The sequence below is a fragment of the Podarcis pityusensis genome (genome assembly GCF_964106645.2).
Source record: "Podarcis pityusensis genome assembly, chromosome: 9".
In the NCBI taxonomy this organism is placed as follows: Eukaryota; Metazoa; Chordata; class Lepidosauria; order Squamata; family Lacertidae; genus Podarcis; species Podarcis pityusensis.
The window spans coordinates 32,419,677-32,447,622 of NC_138034.1; the positions used below are offsets into that span (position 1 = coordinate 32,419,677).

Here is a 27,946-nt window from a genome sequence, read left to right on the forward strand (position 1 = left end):
TTTTGAACTGCTAGGTTGGCAGGAGCTGGGACAGAGCAACGGAAGCTCACCCCATGGTGGGGATTCAAACCACCGACCTTCTATTTGGCAAGCCCAGGAGGCTCAGTGGCTTAGACCACAGTGCTACCAATTTGGGATCTGGCCTGCCTGACCAAGATGGTCTCCCACCCCTTGTGTAGACAATACTAAACTAGATGGGCCAGTGGCCTGACATGCTATAAGGCAGCTTCTATATACCCAACATCAGACAGGGATGGGGAGCCTATGGTCTTGCAGCTGTAACTGGACTACAATTCTCATCGCAGTGGGTGATGGGCCACCCTAGCAATGTTGCTTCGGATTAATGGGAGTCAGGAGTGAAGCAACATCTGAGCCATTCCTTAAGAGTAACATCCTCTCTTACAATAGAAAAATTCTTCAGGGAGGACCCACTGGAAGTAATTTACAATTTATAAGCGGGGCACAAGCCACGGGACTGAAATGAAATGACAAGCTCCAGCACGGCTCCTGTTTATATCAGTTGGGATTTATGTGTCATCAAATCTGTTTGGCTGGCTGACAGTGGTACTGTAATTAAGTAGAATTAGGAATATTTTTTTTTGTCCTTTCCCTTCTAAAGCACTTTCATTGGATTACAAGGATGTCACACAGTTGATTTATGAAACCAGTTGTGCAAGGCTTGTCTTTAATGGTAGGAAACTGAAAATGCTTCCTTCCTTTAGGCTTGCTACATTGAGAAGTAGAAGTTGTGAGTATTCCACCTCTAATAAGTGTTGCAGATTATCAACCGACTGAATAGCAATGTTTATCTACCACTCACCAGAAGAATCTAATATGCATTTGACAGTGCTGTCTGCACTGAAAGCTGGGTTTGGCACAAAGCTGCTGAGCCCAAACATGGAAGTTTCTCAGGCTTTGATTTGCAATGTAGCAAAACTGTACATAGCTGGAAATTCTGCAGATTGAATACTGCAAATATGGCCTGTGGTGTGAGCCAACTGTGTCCCTAGTGACCCCAAGTGACCCCAAGACAACCCTCTAGGGTGGGAAACCTTTTTGGCTCCACAGGCCACATGTGACAGATGCAAACCTCTTTGCGGTGAGACAGTTGCTGAAATGAAGTGGGGTGGACTTGCCTTGCTGCCTGCTATGTTCTTTGAAAATACAGTCAAACTGAGCTGGTTTGACTGCACCAGGGAGTTTCCTCTCTGGGATCCAAGAGGTTCTGCAGTTCTTCTCCTGTCTCCATCTCCCCTGTCTCTGGCTGCCTGGTCTCTTCCTCCCGTCTCCCCTCTTCCACCACCGGCAGCTGACTCACGAGGAGCACAGCACCCCACCAGTCACCGGTCCCTTCCCCTGGATCATCTTCCACTGCACCTGCTTCCTCTGCCTACACATCCCTCCACTCCTTGGCTCCTGCCCATCCCTGACACCTGTGGTTTGCCAATGAACTCTGAACCTACACGTAAATCAGGTGGCATAACCAGCTTCATATCCTAGTTTGTCCACCCCTCGCACACCACCCTGACATTGGTTCAAGCCTAAGAAGAAATGATTGTTTGGGCTTTACAAGCCAGTAATATGTGAATGTGATGCCTAAATGCGGCTGCAGTTGGCATAGTTGTAATGCTAAACCACAGTTAAATGAGACCAGGGAAGACAGCAAAGGAATTCAAACCAAGGAGAAGGGGCGGGAGATATGCCTGTCCCCGGCCTATGTAAAGACCACTGAGATGATTCTTCACATCTGGAGTATGCGGAAGGGCTAAGGAATGGGAGTCACGCAATTCCTGCACGTGCATAATGCAGAACAGCCCCGTTAACCTGACATTTACTGTCAAATGAGGCAGAGGGGATAACAGCACAGGAAAGGCAGCAGAGTCAAGGCAACCAGCCATAAGCAACGCATTGCAGTCCCGGTTTGAGGGTGGTTCTATTTTGAGTTATCTGCGTTGACCATGTGGCCTCAGCTGTAGAAAAAACTGCTCGACAGAGGGCCTGAAAAACACAAGCACGTCAGAGTTACAAGAAGCTGGGGACTAAAAGAGCAGTGCACAATTCAAGCTGGAGGCTTCTGTTTGGGGAAAGAAGCAGGCTGTAAATCAAAAGAGTGGAGAAAGGGCTCTTCACAAACCTCTTCCTTGGAAAGGAAAACAGCAACCTGCACTACAATCTGTCAATACAATGTCTCTATATTTACTGTGCATATTCCTTCAAATCGTGGAACACCAGTGCATTATGTTGACTCATTCATGCATACCAGTAGCCATCAACTGTACACACGGCAAGCTTTGAATATACAAAATCATTCTAGGCTGGCACTTTACTGAGGCTTAGTTAAAGAGACCACTTACATGATTAATACTCCAAGATAAGTGATGTTGCACAACTTCCAGAATTCACATTTGGCAAGGCCTACAAGAATGCAGTTTTGCTATCACTCTCCCAGAAGAGTGAGTGATTCAAAGAATGCAATGTGCTACGTTCTGGAAAAGTCTGTCCTTGGTATCCTGTACATGTTTGTTCATCTTTATTCCAGTGAAACATCCGGAATAGCTTGTACCACTATGGATTTTGCTGCAGAATAATGGCTGAAGTTGACTCAACTTTCTTCTTTTAGAAAAGTTCTGCTGCATTCATTCTAGAGATTTTTTAAAATAAAAATCAAGACTCATTCATATTGATGCAGCACTTCTGCCCAAAACTGAATTTGGTGGCAGATCTGAGATTATGGTGAATTTATCCACAGAACCTATAGAATGAATTATTATGACATGCTTCTAATGGCCCTGGAAACATTCTAATGCTCAGCATGACATCACAGAAAGACTTCACTCATCCAGCCTTGTAAAACAAACAAGCAAACAAGCCAACAAACCAGTGAGTTCCCAAAAGCCTGTTGGAATAAAACAATAATTCATCAACCAACAATTTGCTGCCCTTTCATGACACCAAAAATCAGTTGCCTTAGGCTGCCACCTCACTCTGCCTAATGCTAGGGCCAGGTCTTTCCAAGTGACATAGGCTCTAACACAGAGCCAAGCTCCCTGATTTTAATGTTTCCAAGCTTGCCTTGTCCTGTGTGGGACTGTAGCCGTACGACAGAGTTCATCAAATATGTTCTGAAAAGGAAACTTATTTTTAGGAAAGACAAAAAGACATTCCAACTGTATTAACGGAAGCCTGTTTTAGGATATACTCATCTATTTCTGCTTTTACCAACTTTTCTGCCTTATCAACATGAAACCCGGCATTTCCCAATTTTATTTTGTCATCTGCCAAATAGGCCTCAAGCTAAAGTTTGTCCTGAGGAAACCAGAAGCAGTGATAAGACTAGTACTTGGTGAGAACGTGCGATGTCTCCCAGCAATTCTTCCATTTACAGGAAGCATTTTTCATATTACTATAATATTTCTTCAAAAACATGCACCCATTAAGATAGCCAAGGATGGCTAAAGAAAAGAAAATGCTCAATAAGTCAAAGACACAACTCAGCTATTATAAATGCCTAAATTCAAAACTTTTATCAAATTAAACAAATGCCAACATAGCTCATGGCTCCTTCAACAGTTGGGACAGGAGAGAAGAATTAAGTACAGTCATTTTTCTACTACTGAAGAACTGCAATGGAAGACACTGCACCTAATAACATCTTCCCTATAACACAAAATGTCTAAAGGAAATGGATTCCATGTCCTTTAGGAAACATTCAAGATCACAAAAAGAAGACCTCAAACCCAGCAGCCTTCTTCAGCAAGTTTCAAGGGTAATTATGGGGTGCAGCACTCATCACGCTTAAGGCTGAAGGAGCTGGCATTTGTCCACAGACAGCTTTCCGGGTAATGTGGCCAGGACAACTTCTGTCACAACGGGACACTGGGACGAGTGCTGGAGCGCACGGAAACACCGTTTACTTTCCTGCCACAGTGGTACCTATTTATCTACTTGCATTGGTATGCTTTCGAACTGCTACGTTGGCAGAAGCTGGGACAGAGCAACGGGAGCTCACCCTGTCGCGCGGATTCAAACTGCCGATCTTCCGATCAGCAAGCACAAGAGGCTCAGTAGTTTAGACCACAGCCTCACAACAACCCTGTGAAATAGGTTAGGGCTGAGAGTGTGTGAATGGCTCAGCGAGTTTCACTGGCTGAGAAGGGTTTTGAACCCTGGTCTCCCAGGTCCTAGCCAAACATTCTAACCGTTGCACCATACTGGCTCTAAACTCCTTCAATGAGCAGATGGGGAATATAGTCTGCTTTGGTAACAAAAGTATTCTTCAGGTATTCTGAACAGGGCTTAAGGAAACATGCAAGGAGGAGACAGCATACACAAACTTGCAAACTCTGCTCTTCCATCCTTTATACTGCTGCACTACACATGTTTAGTGACTGTCTGCAATGGGGAAGACTCCTGTACTTGAGGAGGCTCTCAGGTGTTTTGAAACTATTATTTTCTGGCGTTTAAAAAGGAAACACAGCCTCCACAAGTACAGGGGACTTACTAGCTGTAGACAGTCACTGGGGAACATGTGGAGGGCAATGGTGACAGGAATGGCGGAAGGGACCTAGTGCATTTGTGAACACACTTTCCTCCTTGCAGGTTGGCTATTCAGAATGCCCCAAAAGGCTAAACACAGTACCAGTTAAGCCATCCTACTCAACTTTCTCTCCTTATAAATATCTCAGCTCCTAGTTCAAGAAACATAGGTGGCAGTTATTCCAGATTAATTAATCCATAATTAAAAATGCAACCTTTCTTTTTAAACTGACAAGCACCCCAACTACCCACCACCATTTTTTGATTTTAACAGTTTTTCTGCCAGACAAACTTAGGGCAGGGGCTGAGCTAGGCAGTCTTCATGTATATTTCAGACTTATGACCCTCAAAGATAAAATGACCCCCTGGATCCAATGTGGGCTACATAAAATAATCACTAAAAAGCAGTCTAATATTTGTGTGCCAGGAGAGATTCTGCCTTTTCTTTCACAAACTCTTATTAAAGCACTGCCTAAGTACACCACTGGTTGCTTGGTGATACTGATGCTTTATGATGTCACTGTTGTCATAGAAACCAATTGTCCACACAAGTGAAAATCCCATCTGCCACTAGAAGAGCATGGGAAGCTAAGAGAGGAGGCAACATCTTGAGTCTGGCAGGATCAAAGCTGCTCAACTAAAACACCATCACCACCACTCTATGGCCCTGGGGACAGCTCCACCCTAAAACAACAGATATGGCACATGAAATCGACTGGTTGCGCAGTCAGGCGGCCGTATGTAAAGTAAACCACTACTGCCCTGAAGGACAGAAAGACCAGGATCGCAAAATGATCTGTTTTGTTGATGTATCCAGCTTAAATATGAAGGACAAATGTCAGAGAGGAGGAGGATACAATCATCTTGACCTGGCGAGTTTGGAGGATAAAGAAGTTATTGTAATAAAAGACAACGAGCGAAACAATCCTAATAATACGGAAGGTGCGGTCTGCCTTTTCAAGCAAGGCTCCTCTGAGGAACTCAATGTTGTGAGCTGGCTGAGCAACGACCTTCAGAAATACGCAATTGGATTTCAGCACGCACTGAAACCTGCAAGTGGTTCTCGTAAAACTCAGCCCTACACCATCTCATCCGACAAACTGATCCCTACTACCCCTGGTCCAAGGGGATGCTCAGACGAACCTTCATATGTCAATAAACTCTGCTCCCTGGTTGTTCAAAAAGCACGTCAGGAGATCAAGGATAAACTGGAATGTAGCGGCATGCGCCAGCCCTCTACTGCTGACCGTAAGGTTTCAACTCCGGCATCCCCTGATAGTTGTTCAGAAAAGCCGTGGTCCCTGGATTTGCATGCAAAAGACATTTTCGGCATGGCTTTAAAGATGATACAGCAACACTTAGTGGAAAAAAACAGGGAAGCTGTCCGTGAGTCGCATTCCACTACCCCAAGCTACACTCACAGGGAGTCCGCTAATTATGACCGGGCTGGAGCATGTCAAAGACCCATATCTACCCCAGTGGCAGGTGGGTTACAAGATCCTCACCATGAACCAAAGCCAGGTATATCCGGGATCCTTTTGTCACTCGTCCAAAAGGTCTTGCGCGATGCTGCTTCAAGTATCGAGGACAGCGTCTGCGATGGGCACCGGGCTTATAAGCCACCCCCCACTTCGTAAATCAGGCTCAGGAGGGAAAAGGCCTTATCAAAAACAGACTAATGGAAGACGGGATATGTATGGCAATATGGATCAGATAAGCAAACAATTTATTGACCAGTTGGTGTGATCTGTGATGAAGTTGAGTCCATTCCTAGCCAAGGCAACCAGTGGTTCCAATTTAGTGACTGGTGACATCTCAAGAGAAGTGCAACTGTCACAATTGCTCATCATAAACCTCAGAAGGGCAAAAAAGAAGAAGACCTTTCTCCTGTGGGGGAAATCTGACAGGAGGCAACTGGGTCTAATCCATTCTGGGCACAATGGTTAACACACATAACCAGAAGGTCAATGTTTTATAGAGTAGAGAGTTCAAGGTTATGCCTCCTCCCGCACAGTTAATGGTTGCTTCTTAACTTGCTGCCCAAACTGAGGTCGACAAAATAAGAACGATGGAGAATTGTCTGGGAAGAGCTATAGCAAGGGGGATATATGGAAAGAGTTGCTGAGATACACCGGAAAACAACAGATGGATGCCACCGTGGGAAAGACACTCAACTGGCTCCTTGCTACCATGGCAGGAGCCAACTTGTCCCTCTCTTATTGCTTCAGCCCAGCCCAGGCACCTAACCCACTCTTCTTTGGAACAACAACTGCCACTATTATTTAAAAACAACAACACAACTACACCAACCAACAACAGCAGACACAGTGAATTCAACTGGTAGATAAAATTGTAGCTGGGCAAGATCATCAATTAAAAACATTGTAAAAAGTGAAAGCCGAAGGAGACTCTTTTGTTAATCCATTGGACAGGTTCCCCCCCACCAGGTGCTACTACACAGGTTCTCCGTGAGGTTAGAATGCTGCTTTAAGAAAGCCAAGGTTCTCCAGCTGGAAGGTGCTATTCAAAACCAGGCAAATTAAGAATGCTTTTGCTTAATTTGCATTCTTAGCAATGACCATGAAATGCTTGTTTTGCAGAACTTGGATGAGGTTTTGGGCAGTGATTAGGAAACAGGGCTTAACTTCTAGAGGAGTAAGATACAGTATAGGGAAAAGGGGACATAGAGGGACAGACTAGGGGCAAAACTCACCTTCATATCGCAGGATCTCTTACTGCCTGCCTGATTTAACTTTCTCAACATATCCATTACAGTGGTACCTCGGGTTACCGCTAACCCAGAAATATTACCTTGGGTTAAGAACTTTGCTTCAGGATGAGAACAGAAATCGTGCAGCGGCGGCGCAGCGGCAGCAGGAGACCCCATTAGCTAAAGTGGTGCTTCAGGTTAAGAACAGTTTCAGGTTAAGAACAGACCTCCAGAATGAATTAAGTTCTTAACCCAAGGTACCATTGCATTTATTGCTAAGATTTGGCAGGGTGGGGGTAAGCCACATCGTGGAGTGTGGTCATAGCCATGCATGCTAACTTCTAGACCAATTGATCTTAAAAACTTTTTAATGGCTCAAGAGCATGGGCTTGTTCACAGAACACCTTCAAAGTGATCCCATCAAATGATCACAAAACACATCACCTTTTAACTCAGGTTGCATTTTGGGGTATTTTCCAAGACAGTAGATAGGGAAGACACCACCATTACTCTTACGTGTGAAACTCACGGGCTCCTGGTATCAGGTGGCAAGGCAATGGGAGGTTTCATCAATGAAATGGGGCTGGGAAGGTGCACAGACTTTTTGGGTAGTAGAGGGAAGCAGAATTGTGACTTTATGTGGCTACAGTGCAAAACCCAATTAGCACATTTCAGGAGGAGGCTGCTATGCGGCTCTTGGAGCCACCAGTGTCACACAACTGCTGGAATAATCCCCACTCACCACTGCAGCTCCAAGACTGGGAGGAAAGCTGGAAACACCCGAGGGCATTCTCCCTCTCTCTCTCTCACACACAATGGCAACAAGCACAATCATGGTGACCAAGAGAGCATCTCCTTTAATGACGAAGTATGATATGGTGGGTCATAAGAAACAGTTTTCAAAAGGTGTGAACCATTTATGAAAAGTCCTTTCAGGTTGCACATTGCCGTCACTCCCTTGTGCAGAAAAAAAAGTGCTCAGAGGCCAGCTTGTACTAGGTGAACCACCTGTAACAGGAATGAAGACAAGCACCAGTGGACTACAGAAACTGATGAAGAGCTACATTTTGATATGCAGACCCTGTTTCAGTTGTATTAGTGAATGTGGATGGTATTCTGAACAGTTCTCATCTCTGTAGGTAGTAAAGGTCATAGGGAGGGTAACAAACATGGAATGTAGCAGGCCCACAACTCACACAGGGTCTATGTTCCAGGGATTGCACCTAAAGCCAAAACTGTGTATAGTCAAAACCCATTGGGTTCAATAGTGAGTGGGATTGCCAAAGTCATTTTCCCCAGAACCCTACACCTTTCTCACCCCCTTTTAATTTTTTGGGGTAAAGCTGAATGCACGTAAGTTAAAAGCGTGCAAGTTGCAGACTTACTGTCCCCCCTTTTTCGGGCTGTACATTGTGAGGTATCTTTGACAACCATTTTATTCAATGACATACTGCATGAATGTCTGGTAATTTTTAACCCAAACGAAAAAGCAATGTATTTTATCACCCAGTCCACAGATCTTTTTCTACTACAGCTATATCCAGGCACTATAATTGTTAATGTCATTATCCAAAGCCGCCCACGGTCTTAAGATTTAGCATTTATGGGTATTCCAAGTGCTGCTGTACAGGCTGATGGAAGTCATAGTCCAAAGCATTTGCAGGGTGCTGGCTGCATCATACAACCACAATACAGACTATAAAGGGACACATCAACAAGGCACAACTCAGCAATTTGAATCCCCACTGCATGCCCCATGCTTTAGCTCTTCCCATAGTATTTTGGTGAGTGGCTCATCACAAAAGCAGGTTCTTTTTTTTTAGTTCAGATAGGAATTTTCTGTTAAACAAGAAATGATTGCACATCATCTGTGTTTGTATGCCGTCCAGGAAATACTTCATATGTTAGCTATGTCAGCTGCTATAATCCTATAGGAGATATTTAGTTCTTTGGAACCTGGTAACAGAAATACTAAGGCTGGGATATTCTTAAATCTACTCTTTTGGTAACAATTTAATTTGGGATTTGAAATTAGCATGAACTCTACCAGAAGAGGGGAGCTTGTTTAGTATGCTTTATACTTAAAAGGAAATTGGTTGTTTCGACTCCTGGCTGACCTAAAGTATACTTGTCAGTATTTAGCAGCATGATCTGCTTCCCTTGTGAACTGCTTCAACTGAATGAGTGGAAAAAGTATCTACAGTACATCTTGACAGGGCTGCTGCATCTCACTATCTCTATGAATACCTCATATATGCTTGCCAACAGATCCATAATTCTGCTATACTTCTCAGATGTGACAGAAAGGCAGAATGATTTCAAATGGCCCCTTGTCAGTTGCAAAAGATCTTTCTGCTTTTTGTGCAGGTCACACACACAGCCATGTTGCCTAGACATCCCAAGGAGGATCATAGAATCATAGAACTGTAGAGTGGGAAGGGACCCTGAGAGCCATCTAGTCCAGCCCCTTGCAATTCTCTACTTTCTCAAAACCTGTGTGCTACCAAATGGCCAGTGAAAGAAGGGGCTGAGACCTGTACAACCCTTTCTTTCTCCCCAGCAAAAATGGGGCATCTGTGGCTCTCCAGATTATGCTGGGCTTCAACTCCCATCAATCCCCCACAGTCTGCATGGCCAGGTGCCAGGGATTAAAGGAGCTGGATTCCAATAAAGTCTTGGAGGGCTACTAGTGTCCCATCTCTGTTCTGGACAACACAGATTCTAAAATTCTGTTCTAGCATATTTCTTTGGGTCAGGTACTTCCCCTTCCCCTGCAAATGTAAAATTCTTGTTCAGAAAAAAAAAGGATGCAGTTGCAGAGAATGGGATGGGAGTACCAATAGACAAGGGATCAAACATATTGAGCTTTACATTCCCAGCAGAAACCTCTTAAGCAGTCTCGTTATCCCTAAACATCATTTAGCCGGGATTCCCTTTGATACATACTTATGGGTGAACTGGGGATTCCAACCTGTTTCAGCAAGACTATGGATGGCTGCAGATCTTCTACATTAATTCAAAAAGGAGCAATTTTGTGTATCCAGTAAAAAAAGAAGCACAGAATGCAAGGTTGTAAAGCTACTGTCATAAATCCCATGGAGATACATCATGGAAGGGATGGTTGGATTCTAAGGAAGAATGGGCAGAGCTCAGGGATTTGGAGATTGATGCCCATGGGAGGGTGGTAGGAGGATGGGGAAAGTGAAAAAGGCAACTCCAGAAGCCTTTGACCTTGGTGGGGTGGGGAGGAGTCTAGGGAATGGAGAGCGGGATCAGGGGAGGGACTAAGCAGGTTGGCAGAGGAGTGTTCCACCACGGTGACACCCTGAAGTGGGCCTGGTGCATCCCTCCTGTCAGTGAAGAGCTTCCACCTTTGCGGAAGGTGACAGAGTGAAATTGGATGCTTAAATGGCACAGAGTCCATCTCCATCTCCAAGGACACGGAGACACCAGCAGCAGCATGAAGAAGCCTCACAGACCCAACTCATTCAAAGGAGTGCCTGTTTGCAGGCCAAGTCCCAGGACACTGGCTGCTTGCCTTGCTATCAGCTGTGTCTACCTCGCTCTTCAAATGGAAAGTGAGAGAGGCATATCACTTGTTGGATCAATACAGTTTGCACTTAGCCATCTATCTATACCTCTGATGTTCCTGATGCACCTTTTAAGCTGTGCATTTCCTATGTAACCATAGACTCACAGCATTGTAGAGTTGGAAGGGACCCTGAGGGTGATCCAGCCCAACCCCGTGCCAAGCAGGTTTACGCAGCAAAACCTTTGCACAGTACTCGTCCTAGCCCTCACTGCAGGACAAAGAACTCTTGATTCTTAGCTTGGTTTCTGCCAAACATTCAGGGGGGGAAATCACTCCCCCCACACCAGACAAACACGATCAATTAGCACAAATGGTGAAGCCCACAGGTACTGGAATACCAAAATGAGGTGGAATCTGACCTCTTGGGTCATGCAGAAAGACGGGGGACTGGGGTTGGAATGGCTCACACTTCCTCTAACAATTGCTCATGGTTCTGCAGGGAAACTTGCTTCACCCCGGGAAGCTCCTAGCACAAAGGTTTGCGTGTATTGACTTGAGCAGGTCTGAGAAATCACATTCCAAGTACTGAATCAGGACTGTCTTGCTTCACTGCTTGTCTTCTTCATTTCAGGTTATTATGTGGGTGACTCCTTCTTAGCATATCCTACCAACATCGGGTAACTGACACAATATATCCCATGTATTGTGCAAATGTCTGAAATAGTGTCCCCACCCCACACTGCAAACCATCTTGGGAGATCTTGAAATAAAGCAACCCACGTAACTAAGTGAGCAACATATACATATCCCCCTAGTGCAGAGAACAAATGAATTCCCTTTGTCCAGTGTTCGATTCTGAGAAGTGCCTGCAGCCCTGCACAAGACTGTTCCCTGGTAAAATAAAACCACTGCAAAGAAGAAATACTGTTGTCAGCAAGAAAAACAGGGTTTGTAAAAGTCATCAGGTAGAACAAAAGGCAATTAGGAAAAGCAAGAGGGGTGGAAACTCCATTTTTCCTCCATCATAGCCAGGTTGGTGGGGTTTGAGCAAACCACTTCCCTTTACTTGTAGCACACAAGGGAATTGATTGGATAATGATACATTTGCCCAGGAATGCTCACAGGTAAATGATGTGTTTTTATAGCTGCAAAGCATGGAGAGATTCAGCAGTTGTGGTTTTGGTTAAGCTTGCCACAGGGTTGTAGTGACAGAAACCTATTGTCTAGAACACATTAAGAAAGAGAACTGAAACACTCTTTCCAAGGCTGAACAACAGCAACCCCAAATGTCCCCAGTGAATTATACATCTATTTAGACTCTGGGAGGTGGAAATTATAATTCGCAAATCAGACCAAGGCCTGGTACAGATATAATGTTGAACTATGATTTAACATTACAGAAAAAGCTTGCCCAAATTCCATATTGCAGCAGCTTCCCAGGGTTTTCAAACAGGCAAATTTCTCAAGTCCAAGATGGTGGAGAATGAACCACAGACCTTGTGCAAAGCAAAGTATGTACAGTGGTACCTCAGGTTACATACACTTCAGGTTACATACGCTTCAGGTTACAGACTCTGCTAACCCAGAAATAGTACCTTGGGATAAGAACTTTGCTTCAGGATGAGAACAGAAATTGTGCTCCAGCGGTGTGGCAGCAGCAGGAGGCCCCATTAGCTAAAGTGGTGCTTCAGGTTAAGAACAGTTTCAGGTTAGGAACGGACCTCCGGAACGAATTAAGTACTTAACCCGAGGTACCACTGTATTCTACTAAGCTATGGAGTCCCCCTCACTTTTTTGCATGCATGAGGAAAATATGTAAAGATTTCAGTTTAGAACTAACCAGAGTTCCCCGTGGTGTCTGAACTGCAATTTGTTCCAAGTAGGGTTAATTAACCAACCAGGATATCAAACTGTGGCTGGATTCTTGATTGTTTTAAGCGAGGACTCACAGCTCCTGAAGTTGGGCAGTCACAGGAATCTTTGTTAATTCTAAAGTGAAAGTGAAAACTTTCAGTCTCCGAGTAAGAGGAGGGTGGGGTACTCAAACTCCAGCCTGGTGCAAGCGTATTCCCGTAACGCGAGCTGAAATTTAAATCCACAATCAATTTTATACGACACTGAAAGATGGATTGGTTCATTAGCCTCTATTAGAGGCAAGGTTAACTTCTAACTACAAATAATGCTAAGGAGTTGAAGCACAGAAAAAGAAAGATGTTGTATTAAGAGCTGATTAGTCAAGGGGATTACTGTTTTAAATGCCTCAAGACATACAGCCCCAAATACCACCCCAATTTTATGATCTTTTTTTTAAAAGCATTTTTGCTTAAACCCATTTGATTGAACTAAGATGCTCAAAATACCTTTTTATAATTATTTCCATTGCATATAAACATAACCTCCTGGAATTACTAAACTAGCCTGACTAAATATAGTGAGCAGCACTCATGTTGTTGGGGTATCTTTCTCTGGTATGCAGCTAATATAAATAAAATGAGTGGAGAGAACCTGGCTGTATTCCATTGGCATTACATCACTCTTCCTTAATAGGAAACCTCTCTCCAACCAACAATTTGCTTCAGTGTCTCCATTTAAGTTCTCCGAAAGGATCATTTTGAAAGGCTAATGTCTTAATCAGAAACAGAATTTAAAGGACAGAAGTAATTTTCTTTGCATTTAGAACAGTTAGAACTTCTACAGCTCTTGTTGCAACACAAAACAAACAGAGAATCTGCTTAAGGCTTTTAGTATTTTACAACCGAATTGGAAACAGCAGGGTTTACTTCTGTGTGAACATGCTTAGGATCATACTGATGTCCAATAATCATGGATGCCAAGTTGACATGCCATGATTCTCCCACATTTCAAGTGTAAACTTTCTAAATAGCTATACATTTAGCATTTGCCATTCATTTTCAGCAATGGAAAGTCTGCTTTCAAGACAGTGTTAAGAGAAATACATTTGTGCGCTATTTTCTCCAGCACTGCTATTTTATCTAAGCATCACCACACAGAAAATGCCAAGCAAGTCTAGGCTACTTAGTTCCTTATTTTGGGAATTGTAAAGAGCTACAGATTCCACTAGAGGCCTCTTACAGAATACAAGTCTCATTATAAACCAATAAATAACTGTCAACTGATCAGAGAAAACAGAAAACATTTGGGTACCAGGGTATGTTTTCCATTTTAGAAGTTTATATCAGCGTCTATCAAGCAGGACCTCTCTGAGGTTAGATTTGGAAGACCGCTGTCATAGGTTTCCAGGCTAACAGATGAGTTACAGTTAAAGGAGGGGGGAAGGAGAAAGGCTTGGCCTGCAGACTGACCCTTGACCTCCAGGATTGATGAAGCCTACCACTTTGGAACTGGTTTTTGCTGGACGGGGAGACAGGAAAAACAATTACTCTGGCAAGTCAAAAGCAGCATTGGCTATTCATCTTATGATTCACAGATCCAAATTAGCTGTCTCCGTACATAAAATTCCCAAGGTCAGTGCAAAGACAGTTTTTATTCCCTACCTAGATATTGCTACTTTAGGAAATCAATGAATAAAGTTCGAATACTATTCTGGGCTTCAGTCTTGCAGTCAAATTAGACAAGACATGGGTGATGCCCAATCTATTTAAAATTCTTTTAAAGCAGCAATGCCCTCCCCCCTATTTGTTCCATTAGGGGTTGCAGCTTGGAGAGTGGAAGCAATTTATATGGGGCGTGGGGAGAGAACGCACCAGGAAAAAAATTAAAACCCCTCTCTCAGTGCTGTGTATTAAATCACTCTGGGCAGATCCTGTTAAATATGAGATAAATTTAGAGAGATGGAAGATCTGTTCATAATCTTTGTCTCATAATTTGACCACTGGAAGCATAGGCCAGATTCAGACAATCCTCCAAAGTAAGGCTAGAGACCATGGTTTGGATGTTCAGCAACCAGCAATGATAAGCCTTGGGGTCATACACCCTCTCATCTCCTTCATCTGAGTGCAAGGTGAGAAAATGGCAATCCTCACACAAAAACAGGGTTCAACTATAGCTGTAAATAAATGCACAAAAGGAACAACAACTACAACAAAAGGCTGGTGGTTTCCAGTGTGTTTCAGGAAATGTTAAATCAATCAAGGGAAAGTTTTATTTGATGAGCTGAGGTTCGAAAAGTCTTACCAAATGAGTTATTTTTACATTATACTCTTCGGTATGGAGCAGGAAGATTTTTCATAACAAAAGTAAAGGTAAAAAGGTAAAGAACCCTGGATGGTTAAGTCCAGTCAAAGGCAACAATGAGGTTGCGGCGCTCATCTCGTTTTCAGGCTGAGGGAGCCGGCGTTTGAACACAGACAGCTTTCCGGGTCATGTGGTATGACTAAACCGCTTCTGGCACAATGGAACACTGTGATGGAAGCCACAGCGTAAGGAAACGCTGTTTACCTTCTGCTGCAGTGGTACCTATTTAACTACTTGCAATGGCGCACTTCTGAACTGCTACGTTTAGACCACAGCGCCACCTGCGTCCCCATAACAAAAGTAACACACTGGGAGCTACCAATCTATGCAGCAATCTGTTTTCTTCAAAATTAGAAGTTTGGATAACCATATATTTTACTCATCAGCACCAAACCATGGTTTGAAATCCATGCATAAAGCAAACCATTGCACTCTTCAAGCAATATTACTTCCATTACTGAACACGGGAGTAGCGACACACTGAATGTTCCCCATCCTATACCACCTCAGCCTTGCACATGTAGCTGTAATGCATGAAGGCTTCCAAGTCAACTGGAACCCTCTTGGTTCCAGAGAAGCCCTTGCGTGTGGAACTGAATCTGCAAAGACTCCATTGATACTGATGTTTGTGCAGATGTTAGAAGTGGAGCTACTTGGTGCATCCCTATTCCCACGCTGAACAATCTACTCACAGGACTGAAGAGCAAATTATCCTTTCCTGTTAGCTAGAAGCAGAAACTTCCCGTTGTTCCCTCTCATAGTTACAGCTTAACTGAGTTTTAATTGAAGTCAACTTTACCCTTGGTATAATGAAATATACAGGAGAACAGCTTGCTCCACTTTTCACTGAAAACTATACCCAAGCTTCTGTTGCTATCTTAGTTTCAAAAGATCTTGTTTGCGGTTCCAGGAATGTTCCCCGAGTATGAAGAGCAATTTGGTGTTATTCTCAAAACACTGATATAAATAATAGTAAAACTATGTTTATAACACATCAATCAAGACTTAAGTTGAAACAAAACTTGGACCTAAATTGTGACGAGTGATAGATGATGCAACTATTGTTCTGTGCAGTGTTGCTACAGTTCCTTGCTGAGCTTGAAGACTTCTCCCTTGGTATGTTTGTCATGGTGGGGGGGGGGAGTGGGGAAGGAACAGAAAACATCTGTTAAAATGAACTGTAATGGAAAAAATGCAACTGGCTTCTCCCCTCTCTTCTATTTTAACAGTAGATTACACAAGTTTGCTTTCTATATATAGCAGCCAGAAAGAAAAATCACATTTTGAACTATCCCAATGATGCTGTTCAGGAAGTCTTTCTTTTGTGTGAATATTATGCTTGATATATCTTCCAAGGAGCTCGAGGTGGTGTACATGGTCGTTGCTTTCCTCATTTCATCCTCACAACAACCCTGTGAGGTAGGTTAGGTTAAGAGACAGTGATTTGCCCAAGGTCATCCAAAGAGCTTCGTGGCTGAGTGGGGATTTGAACCCTGGTCTCCCAGGTCACAGTTCAACACTAACCATTATGCCACACTGGCTCTTGACTACACGTGAAGTGGACCAAAGGGCTGCTTTGACTGTCCTTAGAAGATTTATACAAATAATTAAAACCTTTCAAAAGGCTGACTTTTCCAGATTTCAGCATTACTTGCAGCAAGCCACATGCAGTTCAAGTTACAGTTGTACCTTGGATCTTGAACACCTTGGCTCCCAAACAAATTGGCTCCTAAACGACTGAAACCCGGAAGTGAGTGTTCCGGTTTTTGAACTATTTTCGGAAGCCAAATATCCGGCGCAGCTTCCGATTGGCCGCAAGAGCTTCCTGCAGCCAATCGGAAGCTGTGCTTTGGTTTCTGAATGTTCTGGAAGTCAAAGGGGCTTCTGGAATGGATTCTGTTTGACTTCCAAGGTATGACTGTAGAAGAAGTTGGGTCATCAGTTCAAGCTAGGATGTAACAGGCAACACCCAAGGTACATTTCACGTGCAACGAAGGGCCCCTCCACACCTCCCCCCCACTACAAAAGACCTATAAAAACTGGAATATTGATCTGTGCCCTTAAGCTCCTTTGTTTAAGCTCCTTGCATTTCTGGATGCCCAGTTTGTATTTATAGACAGATAGGGTGGTAATGGTATTTATAAATATTTTTTATACATGCACTGGTGCTGCTAGGGCTGAACAACTGGGCATATGTCCAGGCCCTGTGCTACCCAGAGGGTCCTGCTCAGGTGGGCCCTTATCAGAGAGGAGACGGGGTGGGCCTGTTTCTTAACCTTTAAAAGAAGGGCTTGTGCTGTTCACAGCAGAATAAGCCTCTCTCTGCTCCAGAATCTCTATCACTCCAGAGCCACTCCAGGAAGGGTGACTAGTGGACTTGCCCTACTACCTTGAGCATCTTCAAAGTGATGTGATGCCAAATTGTATCATGTCACTCTAAGCACCTAGGAAGTTTAGGAACTGACAGAGGGGGAAGGCATAGAGGGGCTTGTGCTGCTGTGAGTGATTTAACTTAAAAACAGTGCCAGCAGTAGAACCCTCAGTCACCGTGTCTATTTAAGTTAAGAGGTAAGTGGAATGATGGGGAGGGAGAGCAGAGTGGTCATAAAGATGAGGGAAGTGCAGCAGGAATTTGGGGTTGGGGTGGGGTAGAAGATTTCATCAGGCCTGATCTATGATTTAATATCAGGGTTTTTTCATAGTGATGGGCTTGCAAGCCCAACCTGTTCCTTCCTCCTCTGCTTGGTGACAGGCCAAAGATCCATGAATGAATGTATAGTGAGAAAGTAATGCGAGAATTGTCTTTTCTAGTTTATTTCTTGCTCTTCAGAGACAGTTGAATATGCTTACATACCCGGTGAGACAGCAGAAAGTCTACTTTCAAGATTTAGAGAAAATGCCAGTGGAGCCTGGTTTATTAGACTGAATGGAGGCACTATCTCAACAACCTCAGTCTGCCTGCAGATTTCCCTCACCTGTCTACCTTCATACAATCAGTATGTGTGTGTGTGTGTGAGAGAGAGGAACCTTGGTTATCATCTTTCTTCTGCTTAATCTCAGTTTTGCCCTTACAGAATTCCGCAGGGAAGAGGATGGGGACAAACCTAGAATTGGCTCCACCTGTCACTGGTTCTGGTTCCACCTACTGTTGCCCTCCCAATGGGTAACAGCTGCCACTACAAAAATGACACTACTATGTTCCATTCATGGCAATGCCCTTCTAAGTTACTTCCAGTTTGGACAAAGGAGCAGAGGTGATGCTCTTCAAGGTTGTAGACTAAACTAGAAGACTGAAACAGGATTCCAGATGATCTTGACAGAACAGAGAACGAAATAAAGAAACTGTGTTTTTATGCCTTGCTATTTGCTGCCCTGGGCTCCTTTGGAAGGAAGGACAGGATAGGGGGGGAAGGCAATGCAAAGCAGCACCGGCAGGGTGGGGAGGCCAATGCAGTTGTAGGCTGCATCAATGAAACTAGAGTACCTACTTCATTAGAACTAATGGTACCACTCTGATTTGGCTACGGTGAGGCCTCACCTGGAGCGCTGTGTCCAGTTACACACTCAACTAGGCAAGTCACTCACTCTCAGTGTAACTTACCTCACAGGGTTGTTGTGAAGATGAAATGGGGAGGGGGAGAAGGACTGTGTATGCCACCTTGGATAAAAGGTGGGATAGAAATACAATGGTATATGAATACCAAGAGTGCTAATCATAGTGAATTTCCTGCATCATCAGGGAAGTCGACCAGGTAACCTTAGATGTCTTTTCCAAATTCTATGAGAATTCAGACACATGCACCCTTAATGATGTTAAACTCTCGAGAATAATCTTTTGGAGAATATTCTCGATTAATGAGAATATTAGAGAATTTTCATGTAAAATAGGAGAATATTCATTTTAATGCACTGAAAATGATATAATTAGTTAATATACAGTGGTACCTCGGTTTAAGAACAGCCCTGTTTACAAACTATTCAGTTTACGAACTCCGCAAAACTGGAAGGAGTGTCCCGGTTTGTGAACTTTACCTCGGTCTAAGAACTGAAGCCGAATGGTGGAAGGGCACCGGTGGCGGGAGGCCTCATTAGGGAAAGCGCGCCTTGGTTTAAGAATGGTTTCGGCTTAAGAATGGACTTCCGGAACGGATTAAGTTTGTAAACCGAAGTACCACTGTACATGTTTATTCATGGGTAAACTTGTTCAGATGGCAACTTGTTCACATGCTGTTACACATAATTGTATAGGCCTAGGTACTTTAAGTTTATAAAGCATTAAAGCAGGGAAGGATAAAATAGATAGGTCACTATTTCCTGAACACAATGCCCATCACACTCAGAACAGTGTTGCATTTAAATTTGGAGCATCTGTCTTCCCTGTGTTTATGTGTTAAACAACAACAGGGAAGTAAGTACAGTTCGAGCTGTAGAACTTACAGTGGTGTGTTTGGCAATTCCAATATGCTCACAGTGTAGACTGATTTGCTATGCTGGTAGTTTACTAAAGTCACGCAAATTCAGCCCTGCAGGCAAGCCCTATGTTAAAAGACCATCAATTAGACATTTCCAAGAAACAGCATTTAATACTGAGGTGCCAGTAATCAAAACAATGCTCTTAAATACCCTCTGCATTGGTATGACTTCCCAGAACACATATTTCATAAAAGAAAGGAATTTCTTTTTAAACACAGCAGTGATTTCCCATAATAAATTGGTTTCCTCAATAAATGGGTTCCCTTTCCCTATTTGGAACCCATGTTGAACTCATTCCCTGATCAGATGTTTCCTTATTAGCCCATCACTTACTGCACAGTTTTCAACACACAGTGAAGGAAAGGCCATGAGTGCAAAAACACACACACACACACGAGAGATACTGGTGTTTTCTGGCATCTTAGACCTGTGTAGGTGATACAACTACAGACAGATTCCAAACAGTGTCCCCAATTTTAAAGACGATGCCAGCCCCAGGCCAAGTAGCTTTTATACAATCAACTGCATTGCATTCAAAAGGGTTCTCTGACCTGGTACACAATGAAGTCACCAGTAGGAAAGAGTGCTCAATTAGGGGCAAAACTCCCTAATCAAATTTGCTTCACCAAAACTGCTATTTGCCTTAAAGGGCAGAAGATATAGGTGCGTATATGTTTTGCCCTATGAGACAAATAACAGCGTTGGTTCAGGGGGTGACTTAAAAACAGCAAGATTGTGTGTGTGTGTGTGTGTGTGTGTGTGTGTGAGAGAGAGAGAGAGAGAGAGAGAGAGAGCGCTCTTAATTGGAAGAACATTCTATGCAATACAGTTACACTAAATGTGTTGGTAAATGGGTAAAGTGAGAGAGATGGCTAACTGTATCTGCTAGCGCAACAGCTAACATAAATCACCATGCAGCTTCAATTAGTACTGCCAAACCCCCCTCCCCCCAAAACCCCCCACCCTTTGAGAGATCAGTCACATCTAGTTAGGCTCTTGAAAGTGTCCCCCCCCCCCCCGCAATCAGAGTGAAAAATGTCCCAAAACAAGGGTACGAGTCATAGTTCTGCTGATGCAGTAAGGTTCCAGGTGCAGCCTTTAGCATCAGAAGTTAAAAACCCAGCATGGAAACATGCAGAGAGCTCTTGCTAACCAAGCAAACAGAAAATATACTTGGCTTAGAGGTAAAGAGGTAAATCTCTTGGAGGAAGCACACATGAATTACCAAAAGTTATACATCCACCTTATCTAAAAATATGAAAGACAGTTCCCAGAATTGCATCACACACAAAAACGGGGGTGGGGGGTGGGTTGAGAATATGAAGAGGGTGGGATTATAAAGTAAAAGGGACTCTGTTCTCAGTGTTAGGACCCAAGTTAAACAAAAACAAAGAACCTGCACTCTGGGACATAGATGAGAGTAAGAACACAACTTGACCAGACACTGATGTCATCATGGGCAGGTTTAGCGCCTATCCTCAGCTGGGGCCCAAAGCCTGTCTTTCATGTGTGTTTCTGGAGGCCCAAAATCAAAACACATGTACTAACTCTAGCAATTGATTTGTTCTAATTGAACCACTGAGCCTTTTGGGTTTGCCGATCAGAAGCTCAGGGGTTTGAATCCCTGCGACAGGGTGAGCTCCCGTCGCTTGGTCCCAGCTCCTGCCAACCTAGCAGTTCGAAAGCACACCAAAAAAAGTGCAAGTAGATAAAGAGGTACCGCTCTGGCGGGAAGGTAAATGGCGTTTCTGTGTGCTGCTCTGGTTTCGGTGTTCCGTTGTGCCAGAAGCGGCTTAGTCATGCTGACCACGTGACCCGGAAAAACTCTGCAGACAAACGCTGGCTCCCTCGGCCTGTAAAGTGAAATGAGCGCCGCAACCCCAGAGTGGTCCATGGCTGGACTTAACTGTCAGGGGTCCTTTACCTTTTTTAATTGAACTGCTGATCTGGTAGCCTTATCCAAAGGCTAATTGTGATTTACAGTGGTACCTCAGGTTACATACGCTTCAGGTTACATACGCTTCAGATTAAAGACTCCGCTAACCCAGAAATAGTGCTTCAGGTTAAGAACTTTGCTTCAGGATAAGAACAGAAATCGGGCTCTGGTGGCGCGGCAGCAGCAGGAGGCCCCATTAGCTAAAGTGGTGCTTCAGGTTAAGAACAGTTTCAGGTTAAGTATGACCTCCAGAACGAATTAAGTACTTAATCTGAGGTACCACTGTAGAGACTTAGGTGTATTGACAGGACAATCTTAGAAAGGTTTATATCAGTTTAACAACAAAACTTATCTCTCATGAGCTATTTTGTGACATGATGGGCATATGTGGTGCTGTAAATGACAGGCCTGGTACTCTGTACAGAAGTGTGTGCACGCACGTGATTCCTGCACGCCCTGCCTCACTGCAAGTGCATTTCCCAGCTTGAAGCCTGATGGAAGCCTGTGCATGGGCTTTTGTTTGCACTGGACAGACACATTAAAATTTGGCAACCATCTGTGCAATTCAAACTTAAATGTAAAGCATTTTTCACATGCAGGGTTCTGTATGTCCAATACAACCGTCTTTCTCTTCAGAGAAGGCAAATACCTCAAAAAGGGAGTTAAGCTATGTAAAGTTCAAATGCATCTGACACTATATGAATAAGGCAACAGATGAGGACTGATTCAGTAATCTTAGCTGTAAAATGAAACTGGTTGGATGTTTCTTTTGTAGAAATCCAGTGAAAGACTTAGTAAATCTTTGATGTCCATTTGTTTAATCACAGGACAAATAATGGATGAAGTTTGAAACTGTACAGCCCATTTCCCATGAATGTTGCCTGCTGAAAGGCTGAACTGAGAAGCAGGTACTTGTCTCTGGGTGCAATGCAGGTACAACTGATATCCATTTTGCACAATTCACTTGTGATGTACCAGTCTGTCAGTGCACGTGCAAGTACAGTAGAATCTCAGTTTTCAAATGTAATCCATTCCGGAAGACCATTCGACTTCCGAAACGTTCGAAAACTGAGGATCAAAGGGCTGTCGGCAAAGTCTATGGTGAAAATTGAGAAATGCGCCTTGGAAGCCATTCAACTTCCAAGGCACGTTTGAAAACGGAAGCATTCACTTCCTGGTTTTCGGCGTTCAGCTTCCGAAACTTTCGGCAGCTGAGAGGTTCGAAAAACGAGGTTCCACTATACATCTTTAAGGTACAGTCATTTAAAAACAAAAATGAGCAAATATTTGTTATTGTTCTGCTTATCCTATTCAGCTTTCTACAGTCTACAAGACACTTCCCAAAATGTGCATACTGTATTTTTCCATATATAAGATAACCTCTCTTTTTTTTGAGCCTAAAATTAAGAAATAAATATTTTAATCATTCCGTGTATAAGACGACCCCCAATTTTAAACTTTAAAAATTTGGGGGGAAATATAGTCATCTAAGGAAAAATACAGCACATTTATTAATTCCATAAATGATCTAGAATACTCAATACTTTTTAAGATCACCCAGCCCCATATGTTTGAGACTTTCCTCTGAGCCTTTGCTCTGCAGGGCTCCACTATCTGGGTGGCAATGCAGGACAAGGTCTTCTCTACTGGGGTAATAATAATAATAATAATAATAATAATAATAATAATAATATTGTAGTCCTCTCCATAAAAGTAGTCTATAAACATAAGACTCCAAACATCCAAACTTTCCAATCAGACATCTGAATGGCATACTCATCACTGGGTAGGGGATTACCCATGCTGCTTTCACTTTTCCAGTTGCTGCTGGTGTGACTTTCTCCACACACTTTAGATGTAATATGCATTTTTATGTGGTTGCACTTTTAGATTTTTCCAACACCACAGTGAACAAGCTATCCATCAAACCATTCAGCATATTGGCTGCTGAAATGTATAATCTTGTGATAAATATGCCAATTCAATAATTGAGTGTTGCATTTACTAAAAACTCTAAATCAAACTTCACTGGTAGATGCAAGTCTGCATAGACCTTCAGTTTCCATCTGTAATGGTTTTAGAACTAGCCATTTATTTTGCATTAGCAAACCAAACTGAAAGTTTTATTTCTTGATTTAAATAAAAGCAACAGCCGCAAGATACAGATGGGTAGCCGTGTTGGTCTGCCATAGTCGAAATATTAAAAAAAAATAAAAAAAAAATCCTTCCTGTAGCACCTTAAAGACCAACTAGCCGCACCTTAAAGACCAAAAAGCCGCAAGATAATACTTCATGTTAGTTTCCACAGCAGTGGCTACCAATATTTCCTGTTTCTCGCAGAAACTTTCTGGCAACCAGGTCATATGGCACTGCACTGCATTTCTAGGTGGATTAGATCCAGACTAAATTAGCTATGCTTTAGTCATGGGCTAATTTAAGATCCCATTATTCCAATGGAACTAAAGTGTGGCTAGGCTGCAATCCTATACAAACATGGGGGAGTAAGTTCAACAGAACTCAAAAGGGCTTACTTCTGAGTAGACATGTATAGGACTGTACCATTGCATTGAAATGCAACTCAATTGCATTTCTTTTAATGACTTCTTCATCTAACAACCATTCTCATAATAATCGAAGTATTGATAAGTCACTGGACTAAATAAATCCTCTCTTATCTTTCACACGAAGCCAACTGCAGCCACTAAAAAAACATACCCCTGAGTTTTAAAAACTTACATGCAATCAGACATAAAGGGGACACTTTCTTAGTCATTCCGTGCTTAGGATCAATTGCCAATGACTCAGTAAAACTTTTAGGCAAGTTTCTTGAGGTCAAGAGATTTGCCAAAAGATAAAGGTTTCCTTATGAAGTACATTACAGACACTATCAGTTACTCGTCCTACTCATTTCATGGTTAGCATCTGTCTAGTTAATCACAGGCTCTTTCATCTGCCCAGAGGCCATCAGGGAAGACCAAACGCCAGTAAGACACACAGCACAATTCTCCTCCCCATCTCCCCATCCATAAATCATGCCGCAATGTGTGTGTGCGTGTGCTCCTAAGCATTCTTTGTTAGATCATAGTACTGCAATCATTCCCATAATGTCCATAAGAGAGACCCCTCCCCACTCAATACTACAGTTTAATTTGCTTCTTAGTTTAAACCACACCATGGTCTAGCTAGCACTACACACAGAATATTTGTTTCTTCATCCATACACCTTCTAAATTAAAACACACACATCCCCATTCCTATTTTTAGAGTGGAGTTTTTCATATTCCTTCATCTAATACAGATATAAACGTTCCCAAACCAGACACTGGTTTCTTTTTGAAAACCAATGTATCTCTTTGCTTTCCAAGTTTCTGTAAACACATCATTATATTTTAAAAAGGAGGGTGGGTGGGGGAGTCAAGTTTTACTTTTCCCAGCATTCTTCTTAATTAGGTGCCTGCTGCCAGGAAACTTTCATGTACTTTGTGTCCAGTTTGACCATTTAAACAAATGTCTACAGCAGTCAGCGAGACGGACAGACAGAAAGGAAGAAGGAACCCACAGGGACAGTTGCTCTGCAATTTACAAAGCTATTGTAAGAGTACCACCAACATCAATTTCTCTCAACTCTCAGTTTGAGAGATCTGACGAAAACAAACCAACAGCATGAGTACACAAGTTGACACTGCCAAAAGGATCCTGCATAACTTTCGTGAGTTTGCCAATGACCTGTTGCACTTTGAGAAAAAGCATGAGAAAAAAAATCCTTGAGGTTATGGGCCACTTACTTGACAAAACACTTCTGTAATATTTGTTAAATCATGGAAGATTGGCCTCAATTCAAAACTGCACATACCCCTTTTTGTGTTTTGGATTTTACTATCCTCACTGAAACTTTTAAACTTGTTTATGCTGGAAAGTATGCTTACCCTGACCTTTTCTGCTTTCCCCAGTGGTATTTTTGCTTTAAAATGAAAAGAATAATCTTCCTTAAAAGTGCAAAAGGAAAAAGAAAAAGTTGCATTTCCCCCCCCAAAACCCCCCTGCCTATGTGTGAGAAATCACACATGCACCTAGACTGAAACAGCTGCTGCCACACTGGCATCCCAACTGGACTTGAAAAAACTAAAGTGATGCCAAAGACTGCAAATAAAGCAGGGCTGCCAAAGCATGTCTCCAATTACAGAAAGATTAACTAATACAAGAAGATACACAGAAAGAATCGGTCCAGAGTAGAGCCCAGTGCAACTAGCTAACATTCAAGATCACGTTACACGATTCTATGTACGTAACTGCATTAAATCAGCCATCCTACAGCTTCCCTGTTCAGCATATTTACTTACCTGATACACAAAAGGAACGCACAGAACTGCTACACAGAAACCCTCTCATCTTACCTTTCCTGCGTCTAGTTCACACCAATGTGAAATGTCTCTCCATGAAGCGGTAAGGCAGACCAGCTGCAGCAGTAATACCAGCACTTTGGGAACTGAAGTGGAGTTGAGCAGGTACTCAATGATATATACAGATTAGTCAGAGGAGAGAACACCAACTTCATGACTCAGTGATTCTTCACTAAGGCTTTCTAGCTCTTGCAGTTTCACAATAAGAGTCCCTCCAAGGTCCCGGGAATCCAAGCAGTCAGTTGCTAAAAAGCAATGTTTGAAAGCGGGGGCGGAAAAGGGAGAATACTGTCATGGTCTTTCATTTCTTCTGGGCTCCTCTTCCTTCGCCACAGTCTGCTAAAGCTCTCTCAGGGTCGCCTTAGAGGAAGGCAGGATTTTGGAATGTTTTAAACGTCTCCATGAGGGGCTCCTGTCCAGATAGTAGCAGGCTGCTTTAGCAATAGTCTCTTTTCCACGGTGCCTTTGTGTCTGTTTCCATTACAAATTACAGAGAAATCTCTAATAAATCAAGCATGAGAAAGAAACAGCCTGGGTTTTGTGGTGTTAGTGTGTTTTAAAATGGCAGTGTCTGAAAGAGTTTTGCCACAGGTTCTTACAGCGGCACGGGATGGAGATTATATTTTCTTAGGTGTCACAATAATTTTTTTCCCCAAGAGAAGCGAGTGACAGAAAGGAAATGTATGGCATAAGTTTAATGAATAGGGGAATGACTGCTTTGCTTTCCAGAGAAATACTGTGTTGCCTTTTTTGACCCTGTACACCAACTTAGAGGGTGGTTGTTGGTTTTTTTTTTGTAATATTAAGTAGTTTATAAATGCTTTTAAATAAATAAATAGTGCTGCAGTTAAGCCATTATTAAATAAGATCTATGCATATTCGCTACGAAGACAGTCACAGTGTATACTACGGGACTCTCACAGAGAAGAGGCCAAAGGTAGATCTCAATCTACTGACAGATCTCTGGATGCTTTGGAATAGATTTATGATTTATTTATTTCCTTTTTAAACATCAGCAGTAACAAAAGGGTGCCCCAACTTTCCCTTTCATCTCGGGAGAAAAGTGGATTTTTGTAAGAATGGATTCTGAGCTCATTTCTAGTAATGAAAACAAATTATTGGGCTGTAATAAAATGTGTCAGAATTTAAATGTGGCTCACCCCCCCCCCGACTACTGTTTTTCTCCTTGTCCCTGTTGGAGGATCTCACAGTTCTGTTGAAAAGCAAAAACAAAGTAGATTCACCGGCCTGCATTATGCCCATCCCAGTGTTAGAGAACGCTTTGAACAGTTTCCCTATGTTCATGTATCAGTCACTAAAATGATTTACCCTAAAAGCAGCCTCACTAAAGTATATCCAACCAAACCCAACCTGGTGCCCTCCAGATGTCTAGAACTACAACTCCCATCTGCCCCAGATAACATGGTTAACAGTCAACAAGGGTGAGAGTTGCAGTTTAACAACACTTGGAGGATACCAGTTTGGGGAAGGCTGGTCAATAGAACAATACACCTTTAAGGACCAGAGACTTCAGATTAAAGCACAATTCCATGCTGTTATCTCATAAAAATAGATTCCACCTTTGCTGATATCATCATGGTGTTGCCAATCTAATACACAGCTGTGCAGAGGACTTGCTATTTCTGATAAATGAGTAGTAGGATTAACCCACAAACTGGATTATCATCAAGGCGGCAGACATCATATGAGGCCATGATTCTATTTCCCAGTGGTGCCTGCCAATATGCCAATATGTATATATTGTAAAAAAATATACAAGTATTAAGACCAACATGATGAAGATGCCTATTTTAGCACCTTTCCATAAGATTAATGTGATTAAAAGCAGAGAGCAAATAATAGCCTGTGTATAGGGCAATGGAACTGGATGCAGGAATTTGTGGTGTTGCATAAAAAACCTGACCAAATTATTTGGAAAGTATTTTATGAAGACTCAAGATGCTGGAAGCACTGTACAATGATACAAATGTCAAAATTAATTATAAAGACCAACCAAATTATCAGATTAAGGTTGCAGTCTTGCCTGGAAATAAGCACCTTATAATTTATTCTAGACCAGCTGCATACAGGACTGCATTGCACATTTTTGAGTTTGCCCCATCCCCAAAGCTAGGGATAGGAAA

At 42.8% G+C, this 27,946-nt stretch overlaps 1 protein-coding gene across 5 annotated transcripts in view; it reads right to left on the reverse strand.

The window, feature by feature from the left end:
- Positions 1–27,946, reverse strand: part of PALLD (palladin, cytoskeletal associated protein) — a 224,701-nt gene that overhangs the window by 43,596 nt on the left and 153,159 nt on the right. Inside the window, exon 1 of one of the 5 annotated variants that reach the window (XM_081021672.1) lies at positions 25,797–26,161. The exons of 3 other annotated variants lie outside the window; for them this stretch is intronic. Coding sequence is in view for 1 of the 2 variants with exons in the window: in XM_081021671.1 (XP_080877797.1) it covers positions 2,355–2,356 (2 nt within the window). In the remaining variant the exon portion in view is untranslated. Of the gene's footprint in view, positions 1–2,354; positions 2,707–25,796; positions 26,162–27,946 lie in introns of those variants that run through there. One more of the 5 variants, XM_081021671.1, reaches the window with a different exon arrangement.